General features: G+C 42.9%; 1 protein-coding gene across 2 annotated transcripts in view; it reads right to left on the reverse strand.

The window, feature by feature from the left end:
* The window catches only part of PTPN3 (protein tyrosine phosphatase non-receptor type 3), a 141,496-nt gene extending 134,170 nt beyond the window's left edge, over positions 1–7,326 (reverse strand). Inside the window, exon 1 of one of the 2 annotated variants that reach the window (XM_014735953.3) lies at positions 7,030–7,326. In XM_014735953.3, the coding sequence (XP_014591439.3) occupies positions 7,030–7,078 (49 nt within the window). In that variant the 5' untranslated portion in view covers positions 7,079–7,326. The remainder of the gene's footprint in view (positions 1–7,029) is intronic. The other variant, XM_070251281.1, reaches the window with a different exon arrangement.
* Between the last annotated feature and the right edge of the window lie 14,101 nt (positions 7,327–21,427).

Here is a 21,427-nt window from a genome sequence, read left to right on the forward strand (position 1 = left end):
GACGGGCTGCGCGCTGGAGGACGTGCTCCGGTGTGGAGACTCCTCATCCCCCACTCCGAGAGTTTTCTAGGAATCTGGGGCCTCAGGATCTACACTCAGTGGTTCCATCTAGGAGAGATGCTGCTGTCTGTCTCTCTTTACAGGTGAAGGAGGTGGAGGGGCCCAGAAGTCCAGCTGCTTCTCAAAGTGGTTCTCAAATCGTGGTCTCAGAATCAGCAGCATCAGCATCACCGGCGGACCTATAGAAATGCAAATTCTCAGGCCCCACCCCAGAGCAATTGAGTCAGAAGCTCCGGAGTGGGGCATGACAATCTGTGCTTGAACCCGCTCTCCAGGTGACACTGATGCCCACTCAAGATTGAAAACCACTATAGAGCACACCAGTTAATTTCCTGGACTGTCACTTTTTCTCTTCCTTGACCCTTTTCTCACAGCAGGGATTCTTGCAAGTATTTCAAGGTTTCTCTCTGTTTCTCCTTCAGCCCAGTGCCATCTGCTTTCTGTCATGCAGCAATTCCTCACATTTTCTGGTGGGTTGGTAGCACCCATTCTTGCTTTCCAGTGTTCTAATGGATTTTCTATTTTTATGTTTAATTGTGGTGAAACACACGTAACATAAAATTTGCCATCTTAATCATTTTAAGTGTATATTTCAGGGCTGTTAAGGACGTTTACATTGTCGGGCAACTCTCATCACCATCCATCTCCAGGACTCTTGTCATCTTTCAAAACTGGAGCTCTGTTACCTATTAAACAATAACTCCCCATCTAATGGATTTTTTTAAAGGCATGTTTTCCTGTCATTAAATGGAATTTTGGGTGGAATTTGAGGTCAGTAGATGCATGTGCTCTTACGCCATTTTTAAAATTGTGGTGAAATATCCATAACATGAAATTTACTATTTTAACCATTTTTAGGTGTATAGTTCAGCGGCATTTAGCACATTCATATTGTTGCACAATGATCACCACTATGAAGCTCCAGAGCATTTCCACCGTCCCAGACTGAAACTGTGTACCCGTTAAACACTAACGCCCCATTTTCCCCTCCCCCACCCCTCCCAACCACCCTTCTACTTTTCGTCTCTACGAATTTGACTACCCTAAGTACCTCATAGGAGTGGATTTATGCAGCATTTATCCCTTTGTGACTGGCTGATTTCACTTAGCATAATATCTTCAAGTTTCATCGATGTTGCAGCATGTGTCAGAATTTCCTTCTTCTTTAAGGCTGAATAATATTCCATTGTATGTATATACCACATTTTGTTTGTCCATTCATCCATCAAGGGACACTTGGGTTGCCTCCACTCTTGGGCTATCGTGATTAATCCTGCTATGAACATGGGTGTGCAAATATCTCTTCATGTTTCTCCTTTCAGTTCTTTTGGGTAGGTAACCAGAAGTGGAAATGCTGGATCATATGGTAATTCTATTTTCAATTTTTTGAGGAACCACCATACTGTTTCCTATCGCAGCTGCACCATTTTATAGTCACCAGCAGTGCATGAGGGTTCCAATTTCTCCACATCCTTGCCAATACTTATGTTCTGTATTTTCTCTTTAATGATAGCCATCCTGATGGATGTGAAGTGGTATCCCGTTGTGGTGTTGATTTGCATTTCCCTAATGATTAGGGATGCTGAGCATCTTTCATGTGCTTATTGGCCATTTGTATATCTTCTTTGGAGAAATGTCTATGCTAGTACTTTGCCCATTTTTGTCATTGACTTTTAGTAGTTCTTTATATATTCTGGATATTAATGCCGTATCAGATAAGTAGTTTGCAAATATTTTCTCCCATTGTGTTGGTTGCCTTTTCACTCTGTTGATAGTGTCCTTTGGTGCACAAAAGTTTTTCAATTCGATGATGTCCGATTTGTCTTTCTTTTTCTTTTGTTGCCTGTGCCTTTGCTGTCTTAGCCAAGAAAATCATTGCCAGATCCAATGTCAATGTCACAGAGCCCTGTGTTTTCTTTTCTGTATGCCATCTTGATGCAGCCTCTAACGGCAGTTTCCATTTGTCTGCTAGTTAAATGTAAATATCTAGCTGTTTCCCGCTCCCACCCCTGCCATTAGCATGAATGTTTAAAACCTGGCAATTTTGCTCTCAAGTCAGAGTGTAGAAATAGCCGCGCTCTGATGAAAGGCTAAAACAAGCTGGATGAAGGTCAGAAATGTGAAAGACTTGATCTTCACCCTGATCACGCCGACAGAGTCCAGCCTGGGAGGAGCTGAACAGCAGTGCCTTTGGAATCAAGCAGCCCTTGCTCGAAATCTGGCTTTAGCCTGCCTCTGCCACTGCAGGCTGGGCGACCTGGGGCAAGTCCCACTTCTTTGAACTTCAGTTTTTATTTTGTTTTTTTTTTTTTTATCTTTAAAAATGTGGATAATGGGGCTGGCCCCGTAGCTGAGTGGTTAAGTTCGTGCCCTCCACTTCGGTGGCCCAAGGTTTCGCTGGTTCGGATCCTGGGCGCAGACATGGCACCGCTCATCAAGCCATGCTGAGACGGCGTCCCACATGCCACAACCAGAAGGACCCACAACTAAAATTACACAACTGTGTACCGGGGGGCTTTGGGGAGAAAAAGGAAAAATAAAATCTTAAAAAAAAAAAAGAAATGTGGATAATAAGGGCCAGCCCCTGTGGCCTAGTGGTAAGTTCAGCGTGCTTTGCTTCGGTGGCCCTGGTTCAGTTCTCAGGCTTGGACCTACACCGCTCTGTTAGCAGCTATGCTGTGCTGGTGGCCCACATACTTAAAAAAAGAAAGAAAAGAAGGAAGATTGGCATGGATGTTAGCTCAGGGTGAATCTTCCTCAGCAAAAAAAAAAAAAAAAAAAAAAGTGGAGATAATACCTACTTTGAGGTGTAGTTGTGACAACGACAGGTAATGCGTATAAATGTCTGCCTCTCGGAAGCTGGGAGTTCTAATTATTAATTATGTTGTGTTAGACTTTGTTGTCACCCAATGCATCTCCTCTGCTTGACCTCTAGCCTGTGAGCATCTCCCAAGACCAGGCTAGCGCATCTTCATCTCCGGATCCTAACACTTGATCCTGAGCCTGGCCCACGGTAGGACCTCCGTAGGCATCACTCATTGAGTGAGTGAGTGATTTGGAAGGTAAAAAACATTCCTTTGCAGCCTGCCTGAAAGCCACATCATTGACATGGCACACGGGTTTAAAAGTTGTGAGCCTGAGAACTAAAGAGAAAGGCATTCTTGCTCTTTGCATGTATTTCTTTCCACATTACGGATGACAAATGATACCCAATCTTTTCTCTCTTCCCTTCACTGCTGCTATTATTTTTTCACTTTCCAAATGAAACTGATCCTGCATCGAAGAGGGAATTTTGGAAGAGGTTTTGGTGGAGGTGAAAGCCGGGTGCCCAAATGTTCTGGTTTTAGCACTGAAAGTCCCAAGGCTGGGAAACCCCTCTGCCCTGGGGTTTCCCTCAGAAAAGCTGGTCACTCTAGAAGAACAAAGGGAATATGACTGGCAGACACACTGGCTATAAGACAGAGGTGTTTTGAATTCCCTTGAAAGTTTGCTTTGATAGATTCTGTGTCGTTCCAATAGGTTACATCGAATTTAGTACTTAGATGAATCTGGAACAGATCAGATTTTTGTTCTGGTTCCGTTCAAATATTTATTCTCTGTACGAAGCCATCCCATTGGCAACTCAAAAAAATTTACAGTGTGCAGTATTTCTTGACACGCTAAAGCGGCCAAAGTTGAGATGAGAAAATAAGTCTATTAATTTTGGATCATATCTCCTTTTTAAACCTATTTTTGGACTGCAATTTGCTCTCATTAAAACAAGTCTTCCTTCCTCAGTGAAGGATTTGCCCAAAGACAAGTCTTTATGACTAATCTTCAGAGAAAAAGGAAGCAGGTTAATTTTACCATAAAAACTGTTCATGCCAAAGCTGGTAGGATGTGCAAAAAATATGGGCTTAAACCATTTTAAAAATGGATTTTAAAAGAGTTGTGGCTAATATTTTTTCATCCCAGTTATATTTCTGAGTTCGAGTTTGGTGGAAGATGAGTACGATAATGACTGAAATGTGATCAGGCAGGTGTTTTATATCCTGGTACATTCTTTACGGTCTCTCATCAGGCCAGCAGACTCCACGTGTCCAGTTTCCACGGGTCCAGACCCTCCCTGCTGTTGTCAGCCCTCCACTCAAAATGTCCAGTCTAAAACAGAGACCTGACCAAGTCATCCTTCCGCTTAAAAATCCTTCCTGTCCCACTAGTCCGAGGATGAAGTCCAGAGGCATTCCAGGCATGCAGGAGCCGATCCTGAGTTGATCCTCTACGCTTGCCTTCCTCGCTCTTCAGAGCCCTCCACATCCTCTTTCCTTTTCTCTCTTTCTTTAATTGAGGTGAAATTCACATGACATGAAATTAACCATTTTAAACTGAACAATCTGGTGGCATTTAGTACATTTACAATGTTCTGCAACTCGCACTGCTATCTAGTTTCAGAACATTTTCATCCTCTCGAAAAGAAGCCATATACCCACTAAGCAGTCACTTCTCCCTGCCCCTCCCCCGGCCCCTGGCAACCACGAATCTGCTTTTATTCTCTACGCATTTATCTATTCTGGATATTCCATATAAACGGAATCATACAATATGTGACCTTCTGTGTCTAGCTTTTTTTACGTAATACAATATTTTGGGGGTTCAGCCATGTGAAGGCAGTATTAGAAATTCATGCCTTTTGATGGCTGGATAATATTCCATTGGATGGATATGCCACAATTTGTTTATCCATTTGTCTGTTGATAGACATCTGGATTGTTTCTTTCTTCTGGCTATTGTGAACAGTGCATGCACGTGTGTCTATTTGTCTGAGTCCCTATGTTTAATTCTTTTGTGTGTATACCTAGAAGTGGGATTGCTGGGTCATATGGTAATTCTGTTTAATGTTTTGAGGAACTACCAAATGGTTCTCCTCCCCTCTCTCTTGTCTTTCAATAATACAATATATTCAACACAATTTCTGTCGTAGTACAATTACAAGATGCCTTTAATTATAATGGGCTGCACACATTTCTGAGGGCAGGCACTGTGTCTCATTCATCTGTGAATTTCCAGTACCTGGTACAGGTCTGCACAGAGAAGGTGCTCAATAAATGTTTGTAGACTTGGACGGACTATAGAGGGATTATATACAGTTTTTTTTTTTTTTTGAGGAAGATTAGCCCTGAGCTAACATCTGCCACCAATCCTCCTCTTTTTGTTGAGGAAGACTGGCCCTGAGCTAACATCCATGCCCATCTTCCTCTACTTTATACGTGGGATGCCTACCACAGCATGGCTTGCCAAGCGGTGCCATGTCCACACCCGGGATCCGAACCTGCGAACCCCAGGCCGCCGAAGTGGAACGTGCACAGCGAACTGCTTTGCCACCAGGCCGGGCCCCATATACAGTTTTATCCTTGAGGAAAATATGGTGTATGTGGTAAAGCTTTGAATATGAGTGAGGAGCTGAGTGGAGCTAGGGGTGGGTGAGGTGATGAAGGCCCCACTGACAACTTTGGTCAAAGGGAAAGGAGACTGGTATGGTAGAACTAGTTATCCACAGATCTGGCTTCAATTGCTGGTTTGCCTTTAACTAACATTATAGTTCTCTGGGAAGTTAAATTTCCCTCTTTGTCAAATGAAAAGATTGAAAATTTAATGATATCCAATTTTTTTGGTTTGCATTAAGCGATGAAATGTTTTTCTTTTTTCAAATGGACTCACAGGTGACAGCTCGGTGTGGGAGGAGCAGGCATGTGAAGGGATAGAGTGGAGGGAGAGGCAGAATGCAGGACACCCCCTATGCCCGCAGCCCCAAGGGCCCTGGCAGGACCCCAAGACCCCAGTGCATTCTGAGCTCCCCTCAGTAGCTCTGAGAGACCTCTCTTCTACAGAGATTAAGGAAGTGTTAATGCACACAAGGACGTATTATTCTGCAAAGAAGGTATTTTTTCCAAGCAATGGAGGGACTTAAGGATTTAGATAGCAACTTAAATAAGAAAAGAACCAAGGGTCTTTATGAAAAACTACAGTGAGTAGTACAGTTGGTTAAAGGGGATGCCCCAACCTCCTTCTCACCTCCTCACACTTAAAGAGATGTTGTGGGTTGACTTCGTGAACAGAATTGTCAAACATTTTGACTACGCTAACTGAACAGATTCCTGCACCGTGAGAGCATTTCCTCTGAGAACATTCTGCTCTGCACCAAAGCTGAACATGTCAGTGGGCAGGCCTGGTCTTGTCCCTACATTCTGGATTTCCTTTTCTTCCTGTCTTTCTCTCCCTCCCGGTGAAATGTCTTGAAAGCATGAAATTTCCACTCCACCCTCATGTTATCTTTTCTCTCTAGTTCTTTGCTTTGGAATTAGCCTGCAGAATCGAGGGTGAGCTGAGTCTCCCCCAGAACGTTTCCTGACACTCCTACTGCGCCGGCGGGCCATAACCTGTCCCTCCACCGTGATCATGGCTGACACTTGGCTTGCTTGGGTCTCGTTCAGTTCTTTATCTCTGCTGAAGCTCGTTTGGAGGTGACGCTTCTGAAGATATACTGCCTGAACCTTAAAAATCTCTTCTATTTATTCAGGTTGAAGCACAGAAGTTATTTGGGCACTGAGGCTGAAGATGGTTTACACAGATGTCTGAATTAGCCAGAAAAACACATTGTTCTTATCGTTAACATTCCTACTTGCCGTCGTAGAAGCATAGTTTCACATAGTTTCAGCAGTGCAACCACAAACATTATTCACATTCCACTCTTAACCCTCTCGTTCCTTTTCTGTGAGGCTCTTCTTGAAATTCTAGAACTTCTGTTACAACAGGGGTCCTAAATGACCCTTTTGGAGGGAGAGCCCTATTATAAAAATAGAAAGGAAATTCAGTTTTAATATCCTTCTGATTTTACTTGCTTAACGTTTGCTTCCACTCCAAAATGGGCATAAATACAAATGCTACGATATTTTCACCACTTCTTTAAATGCTTTTTTAAAGGGAACTTACAGTTTTCCGGAGGATGCCCGCATGACGACAGTCCCTCTTGCTCCACCATGATGCCGTTGGACTAATGGACAATTGAGTGCTGTAATCCTTTAAATAGCAGTTCAAAATGATTTAGAAAAGCTAAAATCTGTCTTGTAAACCCCAGAACTTGTCTCAGAAATCTTGCCTCGACTGCTTCCAAAGAATGATGCAACATCATTATTTTCCTCTGGGGAAACCTGTGAAACAGGTCTCTGAGGTCCATCTAATGTGTCAGAGTTTTAATTGATTCTCCACCAAGTCTATCCACCCCATAATAGCAGTGCTAAGCGCAGGACGTGTTTTACGGGAAGAGTCACCCTGCGCTTCATCTGCTGTTGCAAAGCAGGTAGACTATTTCACAATGAAAATAAACCTGTTTCTTGCCCTGAGAATTTTGTCCTGAAGAAGTGTGCTCTGATAATATGCACAGTGCAATTCCTGACAGCCTTCACTCAGCACTGACGTGGTTCTGGGGGAAATTTAGTCACTGTTCCTCGCCAGGTCTAGAAAAACAATTTTCTTGAGAAGAGGGGTGCCACAGAGCTGTGATCCTTGAGTTCACTTGCTTTTCTCTTGCTTCTCCTACCACACGACGGGAGCCATCCACATCTCCTTATTCTAATCCTTCCTGTGCGTTATCTCATTTGGTTCTCACGATAACATTGTAAGGAGAGCAGGGCAAGTATCATTATTCCCATTTTACAGATAAGAAAACTGAGTCCCAAAGAGCCTTGCAAACTACTCAAGGAACCACAGATAATAAGCTCCAAGCAAGGACCAGAAAGCAGATACTCTTTTTAGTAATTACCGTCTTCCTTGGAAAGCAGCCAAGACTGCTCTGTCAAGAGTTGTTGCAGCAGAATTTCTGTCCCCCAGCACAATTCGCTTATTCATTCAATTAACAAACCTTTGTAGTGAATATGAATTTTGGGGCTCAAAATTCAGATCTGCAAAACAAAAGTGGCTTTATTTTTCTAGAACTTCAATTAAATTCTCTCTTGGGCCCTCATTCCTCCTGGTGGCAGAAATCTGTTAATTCTAGGTTTTCTCAGCTGGCTCAGGGATTCCCCCCTCCTCCTTTTTTTTTAATGGTTGTATGTAAGTCACGCCATTGGAAGGGGTGTGTGCGTGTGTGTATGTGTCTGTATGTCAGTGTGAGACGGAGATGGAGGAGCCACATGGCTTTCAGAGCACTTCTTCCCACCCTGCCTGCTGTTGAAATATGTCATCCATCTGGTTTTCCAACATTTGGTAAATACTGGCATCCTTGAGACATCTGCAGAACTGCTGGCTTGCTTTCTTTCAATCAGCTTCTATGTCCCCCTGTAAATGTGAGGGACATTGGCGGCTCTCCTGAGCTTCTCTGAGGATCTGGGAGAATTCCATAGGGCTATCTCAGGCCCTCTTGGTCTAGCCTTGTCATATGTTGTTTTCATTCTGAAGCTGCTCTCTCCTATCCTGCTGGGTATGGGCATGCGCAGAGAAGACATCGTCCCCATCTCCTCAGGTACCACCTTGTGTGAGGCCAGGGCTCCTCCACTCTAGGATTTAACAAACCAACCTGGGTATATCTCATATCCCTAACTCAACCATAGCCCCTCACTTTTGGTCTTAGCCCAAGGGGAGGAGGGCAGGATGAGGGCCATCATCAGGGACACGCGCCATCACCTAAGTGTCTTGCGGTACTCTCCAACTCTCTCCTCTAGAGCAGGTAACTTTTACTTCCTCTGGGTCAGGAGCTGGGGTGGGAGTAGGGGAAGAATTAGCCCACTGAGTATTTACCCAGATCTATTGTTTATGCCAGGAACTCAGCTTTTGAAGATCAAAAGCTAAGAGTCAACTAATTTACTTCTGTTTTGCTTGCTGTCCCTTTTCTGAAGGAGTGAAGTTGGAATGTCTTGGCTGTCTAGGCTGGGGGAAGAACCATGGGGTTCAGATGCCTGTGTGTGTGTGTGTGTGTGAGAGTGAGAGGGGGAGAGAGAGAGAGAAAGAGAGCAAGCGAGCGTGAGAGAGAATCTGTTAATGCCTCCTAATATTATCCCACATTTATTTGCCTACCATGATTCAGATTCTCTGCCAGATGGGGGAATACAGCAACGAGTGGGCAGGACCCCTCACTCAAAATGCTCGCAGTCTCGTAAGAAAGGCGGAGAAACAAAGGTTGGCCCTACAGTGAGATGCACCATATCAACTAGTGCACTGGTGCTGGCGGATTGGAAGGATGTATAAGGTGACACTGCACCTTGCTTGAAGACCTAAGCAAAGGCTTTACAATTCTACAATTTCCCTATTATCCAAGCTATTTGGTGCTCACGATTTTGGATAACTGATCTGAACTAAGATCCGAGTGGAAATCCAAAGGAAACAGTAATAAACCAATTATAATTTTGTATCTGTGATCTCATTGGATCTCCCGCACCTCAGTGAGAGCTAAGAGCGTCATTCCCGGCGGCCCGTATAAAGCGAGGGTGCTCAACAGCCTCTTCTAGTCACCCTCGCATGCTGAGAAACATCAGTCTGGCATCATGAGATAATTTGAACTTCTATTTCTGTCTCTCAGAAAGCCCTGAAAGAGATTATGTTCATTACATAGAGTAAGTCCGTCCTCTTCTTTCATCTTCTCTTTTCTCCTCTTCTCTCTTTTTTTCTTCCCTTCCAATTTATCCTATCTCTCTCTCTATCCCTCCACCCATCTACCCATTTATCTATCCCTCCCTCCATCTATCCATCTATCTATCTATCATCCATTCATCTGTCTCATATCCAGCTTTGCTCTTTTCCCAGCCCAAACTCCCAACTACAATCCGTCAAACTGAGCTGGCATAGTCTTTTTTTTTTTTTAAATAAACATTTTCTACCACTTCTTGTGTGTTTCCTCTCTTTCACTTGCTCCTTTCTTTCGTCCTCTCCTTCCTCCAGTCCAGTAGCAATCTGTCCTTTTTAATATAAATCTAAATATTACCTTGATCTACATAACATCGATCTGGGAAAAAGACTTGATGGAGACCTTAGCATGCCAGGGGTGGGGTGGTGGGTTGACGGACCAGGAAGAAGTTAGAGCCCAAGGAAGTAAAGACAGAATTTTTCTTAGTGGATGGAGAAGGTGAGGAGGTGTCACTACTGGCAAGTATATTTTTTGGTCCCTGTAAACCGTTTTACACATGGAGAAACAGAGACCCAGAGAACAAATTAAACTGCCCAAGGTCACACAGCTGGTGACAGAGATGATGTAAGTCTGGATCTTCGACATTGAGTCTAGCGTCCTTTCCACTCACAATGGAGTCAATTCCTGGTTCCTCTGTAATTCAAATAACTAAGATCCCTCCCTTGCAAAGCAGGAATGGAGAGGTCAGTCGATGGAAGAAAAACACAAAGTCTAAAGTGAGAACCATGGTTTCTTGGCTCCTTGATGTGGAGATGGTAACGACTACCTGCTGCCAGAGTGAGGCAAGAACCAAGAGAGGTGGCGAGATGCAAGGAGTCAAAGGCGACGTGTGTTAACAGTGCTGGAATCGTATGGGTTCCAAAGTTCGTGTGTTAAGTGTCAGCCATAGGGAGACCTGAGAGATTTTGGTTACAGCTGAGGAAAAACATGTCAAACAGTCAAAAAAACCCAAGTACTATTTCCTGGTTACATAATAACACATGGACCTTGTAAAAAATTAAAATACAGAAGTAAATAGCAGAAGGTCAACAGTTTATGTAGTATCCCAAACCACACTCCTATGAAAGTCAAAAGAAAATTTTCCGTATTTTTTCTATGCAAATACTAAAATGGTGGTAGAATAGTAAAATATCCCTCACAATTTGTATGATCTCAATTCTTTAAATTTGTTAAGGTTTATATAGCCCAGAATGTCGTCTGTTTTGGTGAATGTTCCATGTGCACTGAAAACAAGTGTATATTCTGCTCTTGTCGGGTAGCACAATCTATTAATGTCAATTATATTAAGTTGGTTGTGAGTATTGTTCAGGTTTACTATATCCTCACAAATTTTTTGTGTACTTGTTTTATCAGTCACTGAGAGGGAAAGGTTGAACTCTCCAAGTCTGATTGTGGATTTATCTATTTCTCCTTTTAGTTCTAACAGTTTTTTGCTTCATGTATTTTAAAGATTTGTTTTAAGTACATGTCTTTTAGTATTGTGACGTCTTCTTGGTGAAGCGACTAAATGACCTTTTCAGTACTATGTAATATTCTTCTTTATACCTGATAATACTCCTTTTTCTGATGTCTACACTGTCTAATGTTAATATAGCCTTGTTAGCTTTCTTTTGATTGGTATTTTCAAGGCATATCTTTCCCCATTCTTCTACTTTCAATCTACCTATGTCTCTATATTTAAAGTGGGTTTCCTGTAGACAGTATATAGTTGGGTCTTTTTTTTTTTTTTTTTAATCCAGTCTGATGACCTCTGTATTTTAATTGGTGCATTTAGACCATTTACATTTAATGTAATTATTGATAAATTTAGATTTAGATCTACCATATTATTACTGATTTTCTGTTGTTCCTCTCACATTTTTGTTCCTCTGTTCCCCCTTTCCTGCCTTCTTTCAGATTATTTAACTATATTTCATATTTCATTTAAATTTATCAGTTGGTTTTTTGGCTATATTGCTTTGGATTTTAATTAATTAATTGTTTGCTGTAGGGATTACAACATACATGCCTGAACTTTTACAGTCTGCTTACCTTTAATATTTTGTTACTTCAGAATCTAGAAACCTTACAATCATATAGATTCCTTTATCCTTACTTCTTATGTTATAGGTATCATATTTAGTACAGCCACATACATTGAAAACCCCACCAGACAATGCTATAATTCTTACTTTCAACAGTCATATATATTTTAAAACTCTTAAGAGGTGAAAAATAGTATTCTATTTACCCAATTTTTTACCATTTTTTCCCCTCATCTTTCATTCTTGAAGTTCCAAGTTTCCCTCTGGTATAATTTTCCTTTGGCCTGAAGAATTTCCTTTGGTGTGTGTTTTAGAACCTGTCTGCTGGTTACAAATTCTCTCAGATTTCCTTCATTTGAGAATGTCTTTATTTCACTTTTATTCCTGGCAGATATTTTCACTGGAGATAGAATTTTGTGTGATAGTTCTTTTCTTTCATCACTTTAAAAATGTTCAACTGTCTTCTGGCCTCCATCTTTTATGATGAGGAATCAGTAATCGTTTGAATTGTTGTTCCCCTGGAAATAATGTATTGTTTCTCCCTGGGTTCTTTCAAGATTTGTCAATACGTTTTCTGTGACATTTAGTAGTTTTATTATTATGTGTCTGGGCATGATTTTCTTTGAGTTTACCTTCTTTGGAGTTTACTAATTTCCTTAAATCTGTAAATTAATGTCTTCCACCTAATTTGGGAAATTGTGGCCATTATTTCTTCAAATGTTTTTATATATCAATCTCTCTTCTTTTGGGACTCCAGTGACATGGATTTTTTTTTTTTTTAAGATTTTATTTTTTCCTTTTTCTCCCCAAAGCCCCCCTGGTACACAGTTGTGTGTTCTTCGTTGTGGGTTCTTCTAGTTGTGGCATGTGGGACGCTGCCTCAGCGTGGTCTGACGAGCAGTGCCATGTCCGCACCCAGGATTCGAACCAACGAAACACTGGGCCGCCTGCAGCGGAGTGCGAGAACTTAACCACTCGGCCACGGGGCCAGCCCCTCCAGTGACATGGATTTTAAACGTTTTGATGTTGTCCCACAGGTCTCCATGGCTCTGTTCACTGTTTTCAGTATTTAGTCCTCCTATTATTCAGATTGGATAACTTCTATTCATCTATCTTCAAGGTCACTGACTCTTACCTCTGTCATCTCCATTCTGCTATTAAGTCCATCTAGTGAATCTTTTACACCAGATAATATATTTTTCAGCTTTAAAATTTCTATTTGGTTCTTTTTATAATTTCTATTTCTCTCCTGAGAACATTTACCTTTCCATTCATTTCAAGAATGTTGTCCTTTATCTCATAGACCATGGTTATGATAACTGCTTTAATGTCTTTGCCTGATAATTCCAATATCCGGATCATCTAGGAGTTGGTATCTTTTCATTGTCTTTTCCCTTGAGAGTTAGACATCTTTTTCTTTTTTTGCGTATGCCAAGTAATTTTGGGTTGTATTCTGGGCATTGAAAATACTATGTTATAAGACTCTGGGTTGTATTAAAATCCCCTGGAAAGTGTTGATATTTACATTTCAGCAGGCTCCATTAGGTTCAGATTGCAAATTCTGTGTTCCCTTCTGTGCGTGGTTGTTCCAATGTTAGTCTGATTTTCGAACTGTTGCTATGGAGCTTTGGATCTGTTTGTGCTACTTAGGGATTTGTTTGTGCTACTTATGGGTTAATCTGAGACTTGGGTGGTGGTTTAAATCATAATTCATTTCTCAAAGCCTTTTCTATGTTGCTTTGGGTCTGTTCCGAGTGTGTACAGCTCAGAGTTAAGCCTGGGCTTTGTGCTGTTTCATACACAAAATTAGGAAATTCCTTTCCTGGCTCACTCATCTCCAGGATTCTTCCCTGTGACCCAGCTCACAGAGGATCCTTCCCTGATCCATTGCTCAGCAAAATGGGGTTTGCTTAGAGTCTTATCTGCCTGTATTCTTGCTGCTATAGCACAGCTCCATGACTGGGACCTACCCTCAGGGCAAAGAAACACGAGGAAAAAAATCTAGGAATTCCTTACATGCTTTCGGGACTGCAGCGGCCTCTTTCCCCAATTATCCTGGTCAGAGAAACAGAGGTCCTATTAGAATTTCAGCTGTTCACACCGCCACCACCTAGTTCCATGACTGGGGCTTGTCTTCAGGTCAAAGCTACGAGGGAAAAGGGTGAAAGCCTGGGAAGCTTATCCCTGGACGGGCTGCTGCTCCAAGTTTTCACTCCCCTTCTCTATCTGTCTGCTTTTGTTTACTTTTCAGCATCCTCAAGCAGTTGCTTTTCATAGCTTGTACATAATTTTTAGTTGTAATTAGGGATTAGAGAGAGGTAGGCTGTCGTGGGCTTTTTCCATCTTGCCTGGCACCAGAAGTTCTTCTAATACTGTTTAAGTTTCATCTTGTAACTTTTAAATCTTTGATCCTTCTGGAATTAATTTTGGTGTAAGGAATAATGTAGTGTACTATCATTATTGTTGTTATTATTATTATAGAAATCTTTGGGAGGAGAATAAATCAGGAGCCTTAGCGGGAAGAGTAAGGGATTTTCAGTTCGATCAGTCTGGGTTCAAATGGCTCCACCACCTGCAAGTTTGTGACCTTGGGCATAACCTCTCTAATCACAGTTTTCTCACTGGTATAGTGGCGATAATAATAGTATCTGTCTCATGGGATTGCTGTGAGTATTAAATGAGATAATGCTAGTAAGGTATTTTGCACAGTGTCAGGTGCCTGGTAGGGACTTAATAAAGGGCATTTATTGGCCATGATGATGGTGATAATTATTGTTGTTACATAAGTAATGAGACAAAGTCATCACACTCGTGAGTCAGGCACACTGAAGGCTTGGGGAGATGTTACTGAGCCACAGTACATACTGCAAACCACAAAAAGCCGCTCTCTATCCCAGAACACGTGTGGGGTCTCAATCAATGAGCTGGATTTGTGTTTGTAGGATCGGGAAATGTGACTTGGAAATGGAGAGTGGTGTAGTTAACACCATTCATACCTCCCTCAGTTGAAGTTAGTAGACAAGAAAAATGAAGAATCCTACATTTTCTAAGATAGGGTTTTTCAAAGTGGGATCAGGATCACCTGGGACACTTGCTAAGACGCAGAGTCTTGGGCCCCACTCCTGACCTAATAAATCAGAACTGTGGGTAGGGCGTGGGAATCCAGGAACATTTAGCAGGCTCCCCAGGTAATTCTGTGCTCCAAAATTTGAGTCTGGCTGTGGGCCAGAGCCCTGGAGAGAGACAGAGGAAAGAGACACAATGTGCCAGGGGTGGAGAAAGACACACACTTACATCCCATGGACAACCAGAATTCAATACGGAGGTGCTGTGATGGAGATACGCATCAGGCATAAATGGATGGCTGAAGTGGGGGCAGTAAACTCAGTTTGGGGAGATCAAGAAATGGCTTCTGGGAGGAGAGGTACTTGGACTGAGTCTTGTGGAGAGTAGTCATTCATTAGGAAGAGGGGACAAGAATTAACAGGGAAAGAGGAGACTGAGACTCACAAAGATGAATAGCAGGGTATGTCCAGGGAGGTGCTGGCTCAGTGTTGCTGGAGAGGGACTGTGAGGTGGTCAGTGGCCAATGTTCCCACAGCAATAGCCACCTCACGGAAGACCCTGTGGGCTGTGTCGAGAAGCTTGATCAATGAGGAAGCATCCAAGACTGGAAGCAGAGGATGACTTGATAAGACTCTCATTTGCATTTTATAAAGTTATTTTTTCAAGACGGAAATAGCTTTGTTGATTTTTCTGACTATAAAGGTAATGCGTGCCAATTGTGAAAATAAAAAAGATAATTCAGAAAGCTGTAAGGAAGAAAGTAATCGTCACCTGACATTCCAACACTCAAAGAAAATCTGCAATTAACATATTTGTGTTTATCCTTCTAGACTTTTCTCTAGGTGGGTGTACATCCACCCACACACACACATATACAACACATTTTTAAATGAAGTCATTTCACGCATGTAGTGAAATGCTGCATCTTAATCCTTTTTCACTTGACAATATTTAGTGGACAACTTTCTCTGTCAATAAATATAGATTTGTACTTTAATCGTAATTTCTAATAGCTCTGTTCCTCACTTCTGGCCTCCTTCCCACTCTTTCTCCAGGCTGTGGTCCTCTTCCCATTTGGCCTCACTCAGTCTCAGCACCAGGATCCGTCAGGCAGGTGGAACTGCTCTGTTGTAGACATTGATCCTGGTGGGGCTTCTGCGATGGTTAATTTTAAGCGTTAATGTGATTGGGCCATGGGGTGCCCAGACAGTTGGTTCAACATTACTCTGGGTGTGTCTGTGAGGGCGTTTTTGGATGAGTTTCACAATTAAATTGATAGACTGAGTAAAGGAGCTTGCCCTCCCTAACATGGATGGGCCTCGTGCAATCCACTGAAGAACTGAATAGAACCAAAAGCTAGAGGAAGGGAGAATTCACTCTCTTTGTCTGTCTTCTAGCTGGAACATTGGTCTTCTCTGGTCTTTGGACTCAGACTTGGACTGGAACTAACACCGTTGGTTCTCCAGAGTCTCCAGCTGGTCACCTGCAGGTCTTGGGACTTCTCTGCCTCCATAATCGTGTGAGTCAATTCCTTACGATAAATCTCTTTATATATACGTTTATATGTATGTATGTATATTTAGGTTCTGCTGCTCTGGAGAACCCCAATGCAGCTTCCTCTCTGCATTCTTGGTCCTCCACCTCCTCTGTGCCCAAGTCCCTTGCTTTGTCCCCTCAGTCATAGCAACTTGGTTTTCAGAATGCTCTTCCTGTCCTATCACTTACCTGCTTAATCTTTCCATGGCTCCCTATGGCCTTCAGGATGAGGTCTGAGTTTTCCTAGGCTGACCCGGGGAGCTGTCTTGTCAACCTCTCCAGCCTTCTCTCCCATCACTTGCAGCCGCCCCTCCCTGACCCTCGTCCCTGATTTACGGCACGCAACAGAGACTGCTTATATTTCCTGCTTCTTGCGTCCCTGCCATTGCTCCTGCTGTTCCCGCTGCCTGGAATGCCCTCATCCTCCAATGTATCTGGCTCACTTGGCCAACTCCAGTTCATCCTTTAAGACTCCACTCAGCCATCGCCTCCTCCAGAATTATCCCTGACACTACTTAGCCTGGATTAGCTGCCTCTCCTGCTGCTGCAAGAATACCGTGTTTCTCTCTGTTGTTTCTCCCAACAGGTCCTCTTACAGTCACCTCGTGCGTGTCTATCTTCCTCATTGGATTGTGAGCTCCTTAACTAATTTAACTTTGCTTTCTTAGACCCTAAACGTAATTGGTGCTAAACATATATTTGTTGAATAAACAAACCCAAGTCTTTGTGGAGGGGGCTTCTCATCACCAGCTGTCATACTCCTCTCGTACCACCTCCCGCCGTGGCTCAGTTCTCTGCCCTGTAGCTCCTACTTGGGTGCCTGCTGATCACCCCTTTCTGCTGCCTGGATGGGCACCTGGACCTTGAACCTTGTTTGCCGTGGCTTGTGGTGCTTGCTCCTGCCTCTGCCTTCTCTCTTTTACTGACCTTCTGGATTGCGCTCACATGTCTAGTCCTTCCTATAAAACAATGACCCCTGTCGCCTGGGTCTATTTGAACTCCAAGACGCAGCCCTCTCCGTCTGGTCCATCTTGTCACCTCAAAAAACCCCTGTCATCTCCAAATTCCCTGCTTGTGCTTCATAGACGTTGTTAGCAATTTTATTTGATTATAATAATACCTTGATAACAGTGTTTTTTATCATAAAATAACAACAAATCTGTGTATTTGTGTGGCTGTGAAGTTTACAAGGTGCTTTCACACAATTTATTTCATTCAATCCTCATAACAACCCTGCACAGTGGGTTATTATCCTCATTTTACAGATGAGGAAACTGAGGCTCATAGTCGTTAATGGACTGTTTGAGGACTCATACCCAGGGAGTGACAGCAAGGACCTTGGCTGAGATGTTTTGACTCCAGGGCTTTGAACTTTCTGGAGCTCATCATGGCATTAAAACATTAGATGTATTTGGGGAAAAACAAACATATCTGATTATAAGCTTAAAAACATGCCTTCTCCATATCTATCTTCTGTACTCCTGTTAGTATAGTTTTATTTATTTAAATTAATTAATTAATTTATATATTTTTTAAAGATTGGCACCTGAGCTAACAACTGTGGCCAATCTTTTTTTTTTTTTTCTGCTTTTTCTCCCCAAATCTGCCCAGTACATAGTTGTATATCTTAGTTGCAGGTCCTTCTAGTTGTGGCATGTGGGATGCAACCTCAATGTGGCCTGATGAGCGGTGCCATGTCCACGTCCAGGATCCGAACCAGTGAAACACTGGGCTGCCGCAGTGGAGCGTGCGAACTTAACCACTCGGCCACAGGGCCGGCCCCTAGCATAGTTTTAAAAAAACTTGAATTTAGGTCATATTTCCCCCCTGATTACAGTGGACCCTGGTCCCTCACCCAGTCATATAGATTCTGTTCAACTCCTGACCTCAGTCTTACCACAGGTTTTAGCAATCTCTACCATCCGCCGAACTCCAAAGGCCAATGGTGGTCCATGTCCTGGTGCTCTTTGATCCAACCTATCACTTCCTCCCATTTGCCTTTTGCCTGCCCAGTAGTTCCCTCCCATCTAGCCCAGTTATCACCTCTGCTCTGGACCCATTTTTAGCACATCCCATCCTTACTCTTCCTGCTACCTCCTTCATGGTGTCATTGAGTGAGTCACACAGTTTTGTCCCAGCACCTCTAACCATTTGTGGTATTGTTTTGATTACCTGTCTGCCTCCCTCTGAAAACCTCTATATTCCTTCAGGGTGAAAAGGAGGCCCAAGTTCTCCTGTGTTTATAGACACCACGTTTAGCACAAGTCCAGCACAGAGTAAAAGACAGCATACGGTTTTGAATGGACAGACACACGGATGGTTGGACAGATGGGTGGATTCATTTGAATGGATGGATAGATGAATGCAATAGTGACTTCAAGTTGTCATTTCAGACCCAGGTCTTCGATCAGTTAGAGTGCGTTTCTTCTCCTTTCTCTATTTTCTCTAATGACAAATTAATTAAATCTCTTCAATAGAATATAGGAAATAGGGTCTTCTCCCTTTCATACACACATCGAGTAGAGAAAACACAAAGTCACCTGTTTTAGCCCCACATCTTCAGACCTGTCAATGGGCCAAACCTCTTAGTCTTTGATTATATTAGTAACATTCCAATTGTTAGAAAGAACTCCTTATATAGAGCACAAGTCTGCCTTCTTGAAACTTCTGCCCTTGGGTCCAGTTTTGGCTTTTTGAACCAATACAGAGGACTAATCCCTCTTTCACAGGGTTGACTTTAACTTATGGGATCATGGCTTGCTTCATTCAAGTCTGCTGCAAGTGACCGAAAACTCAGTTCAAGCCACGTAAATAAAAAACGACCTTCATTGCCTCCTGTAAGCCAGACGCAGAATGGCGAGGACAGAGCTATACCCACAGTTGTCTGGATCCACGTGCTCCATCTCTCCATTTCTCAGCTTGCCTTCTATGTGTGTGTTTGCATCATTATTTAAAGTTCTTCCAGTGGCTGGGGATACGAGTACCACCATCTCTGCAAACACATCCTTTAACTCACAGTCCAAAGGGAGAAAGACGAAAACCCCAGGGAAAGGCTTTTGCTGTCTGGTTCAGGTCATGTGTCTGTCCAGAGTGCTATAGCTGAGAGCCCACTGGAATCACGAGGAAGGAGCTGCTTCTCTACAAAGCAGGAGAGTCGGCTACCAGAATCAGGAGGCGAAGGATTCCGATGAGGCCAAAACAGGACATCTGCCATACTCCGAATTCCCCTACCTTTAGGACTCAAGTTTTTTAAAATGTGAGATTAGGGTGTGGCCAAGACTTTTACCATCCTATGTTCCCTGTGGATATACTCAAGTTTGTCAATATCCCACTCAGAACGTGACACTCTACTCCCAATGGGATCCACTGTACCTCGAGTGGTCTGATCTGCACAGAACACAGCAGATCCATTCCCTTCCTTGTTCTGAACACGGCTATCACAGTTTCAGGCCCTTAGCAGGTGCTCAATAAGGAGTGAACACATAAAAGGATACCACGATTCTCAAGCCATTCCTGCCTAAGCATTTCTCCCAAAGGCAAATAAGTTGGCCCTTGTGCAATCAATGAAATATAGCAAAAGAGACCCAACCAGTTGGACAGAGAATGTGGGAGTGCTGTGGGAGGCTAGGGCTGGTACACCTTAACAGGTGCACCTGGCATGCCTGCTTCTGGGGAGGGCTCTGTCCTCCTCTAAACTTTCAGTTCGCTGGGTAAACTGTTCTTCTCCAAAGGCAGTGACACTGAAAGGAGATGTTTACAAAATAAAAACACCAACAAAAAACCGCACATCCTTTCTCCGTCTAGGACTTCAGCTGCAAGCGATGGGAAAGGAAATGATAGTGACTTAAGTATGATAGGTTATTTATCATTTAAACAAAGTTCAGAGGTAAAAAGTCAAGGCTGGAAGGGCATCTCCACAATCACTGGGGACCCAGGTAAGCTTTTTGTTTCTCCATCGTCTTGTCGATCCAAGGCAATGGCTCAAGTTCCAACCGTCATGCCACCATTCTCTCTAACAGAGAGCAGGAAGGGACAAAGGAAGAAAGAGGGTGAAGGCATGTCCCAGCAGTCTTTTAAGATTTCCAGAAAGCTCCCACATCACTTCCACTTATATCTCATGGTTGGAACTTAGCTCTAGCTATGAGCCAGTCTGGGAAACAAGGTTTTTATTCCAAGGAGCTTTGTGCCCTGCTAAAGCTGGGAGCTCCATTACTATGCAAGAGACAGGAAATGGATATTGGGATGGGCAGCCAGGATCTTCTTCAATGCCGCTGGGAAGAAAAACCAGATTCTGAAGTGTGAAGACAAAGGCAGGAGAATTCTGATGAGTCCTGCTGTGTCTGTGCTACCATCCTCGTAGGGGTTTTGGGAAGGAAGACTTCAGTCCATTAGTCATGTTGCTGCCCGAGGCATCTTCCACAGAATTAACCAGGTCAGATCCAGGATATGATCTTGGTTTCCTGTAAGCTAAACTCCCAAGCATGGTATGCAAGGCATTCTGCACTTGTCCCAGTTCTACCTCCCTGGGCACTTTCCCGGGCTACAGCCACACCCAGCTCCTTGTCATTTACAAGCGTGATCAGGCTGGTTCAGTTTCCCTCTCTCTGCGCATGCAGCTCCTGATGCCCGGAATGCATTTTCCTCTCCTCCTTGGAGAAAACTCCCAAACATTGAGCTTTCAAGTTGAAGGTCTTCAGGATGTCCTCTGTGGTCCCACGGCCCATCATTCTGTCCTATTTGATTGCTCAAAGCCTTCCTCAGATTTCTCTATTTTCTTTTTTTTAAATTAATTAATTTTTTATGGGCGTCACATTGGTTTATAACATTATATAAATTTTAGGTGTACATCATATTTCAACTTTTGTGTAAGACTACATTGTGTTCACGACCAAAAGTCTAGTTGCCATCTGTCACCGAGCACATGTGCTCCTTTACCCTTTTGCCCTCCCTTCTCCTCTCTTCCTCTCTGGTAACCACCAATCTATTTTCTGTGTCTATGTGTTTGTTGTTGTTTTTTATCTTCCACATATGAATGAAGTCATACAGTATTTGTCTTTCTCTGTTTGACTGATCTTGCTTAGTATAA

The sequence above is a fragment of the Equus caballus genome, chromosome 25, assembly GCF_041296265.1.
Source record: "Equus caballus isolate H_3958 breed thoroughbred chromosome 25, TB-T2T, whole genome shotgun sequence".
In the NCBI taxonomy this organism is placed as follows: Eukaryota; Metazoa; Chordata; class Mammalia; order Perissodactyla; family Equidae; genus Equus; species Equus caballus.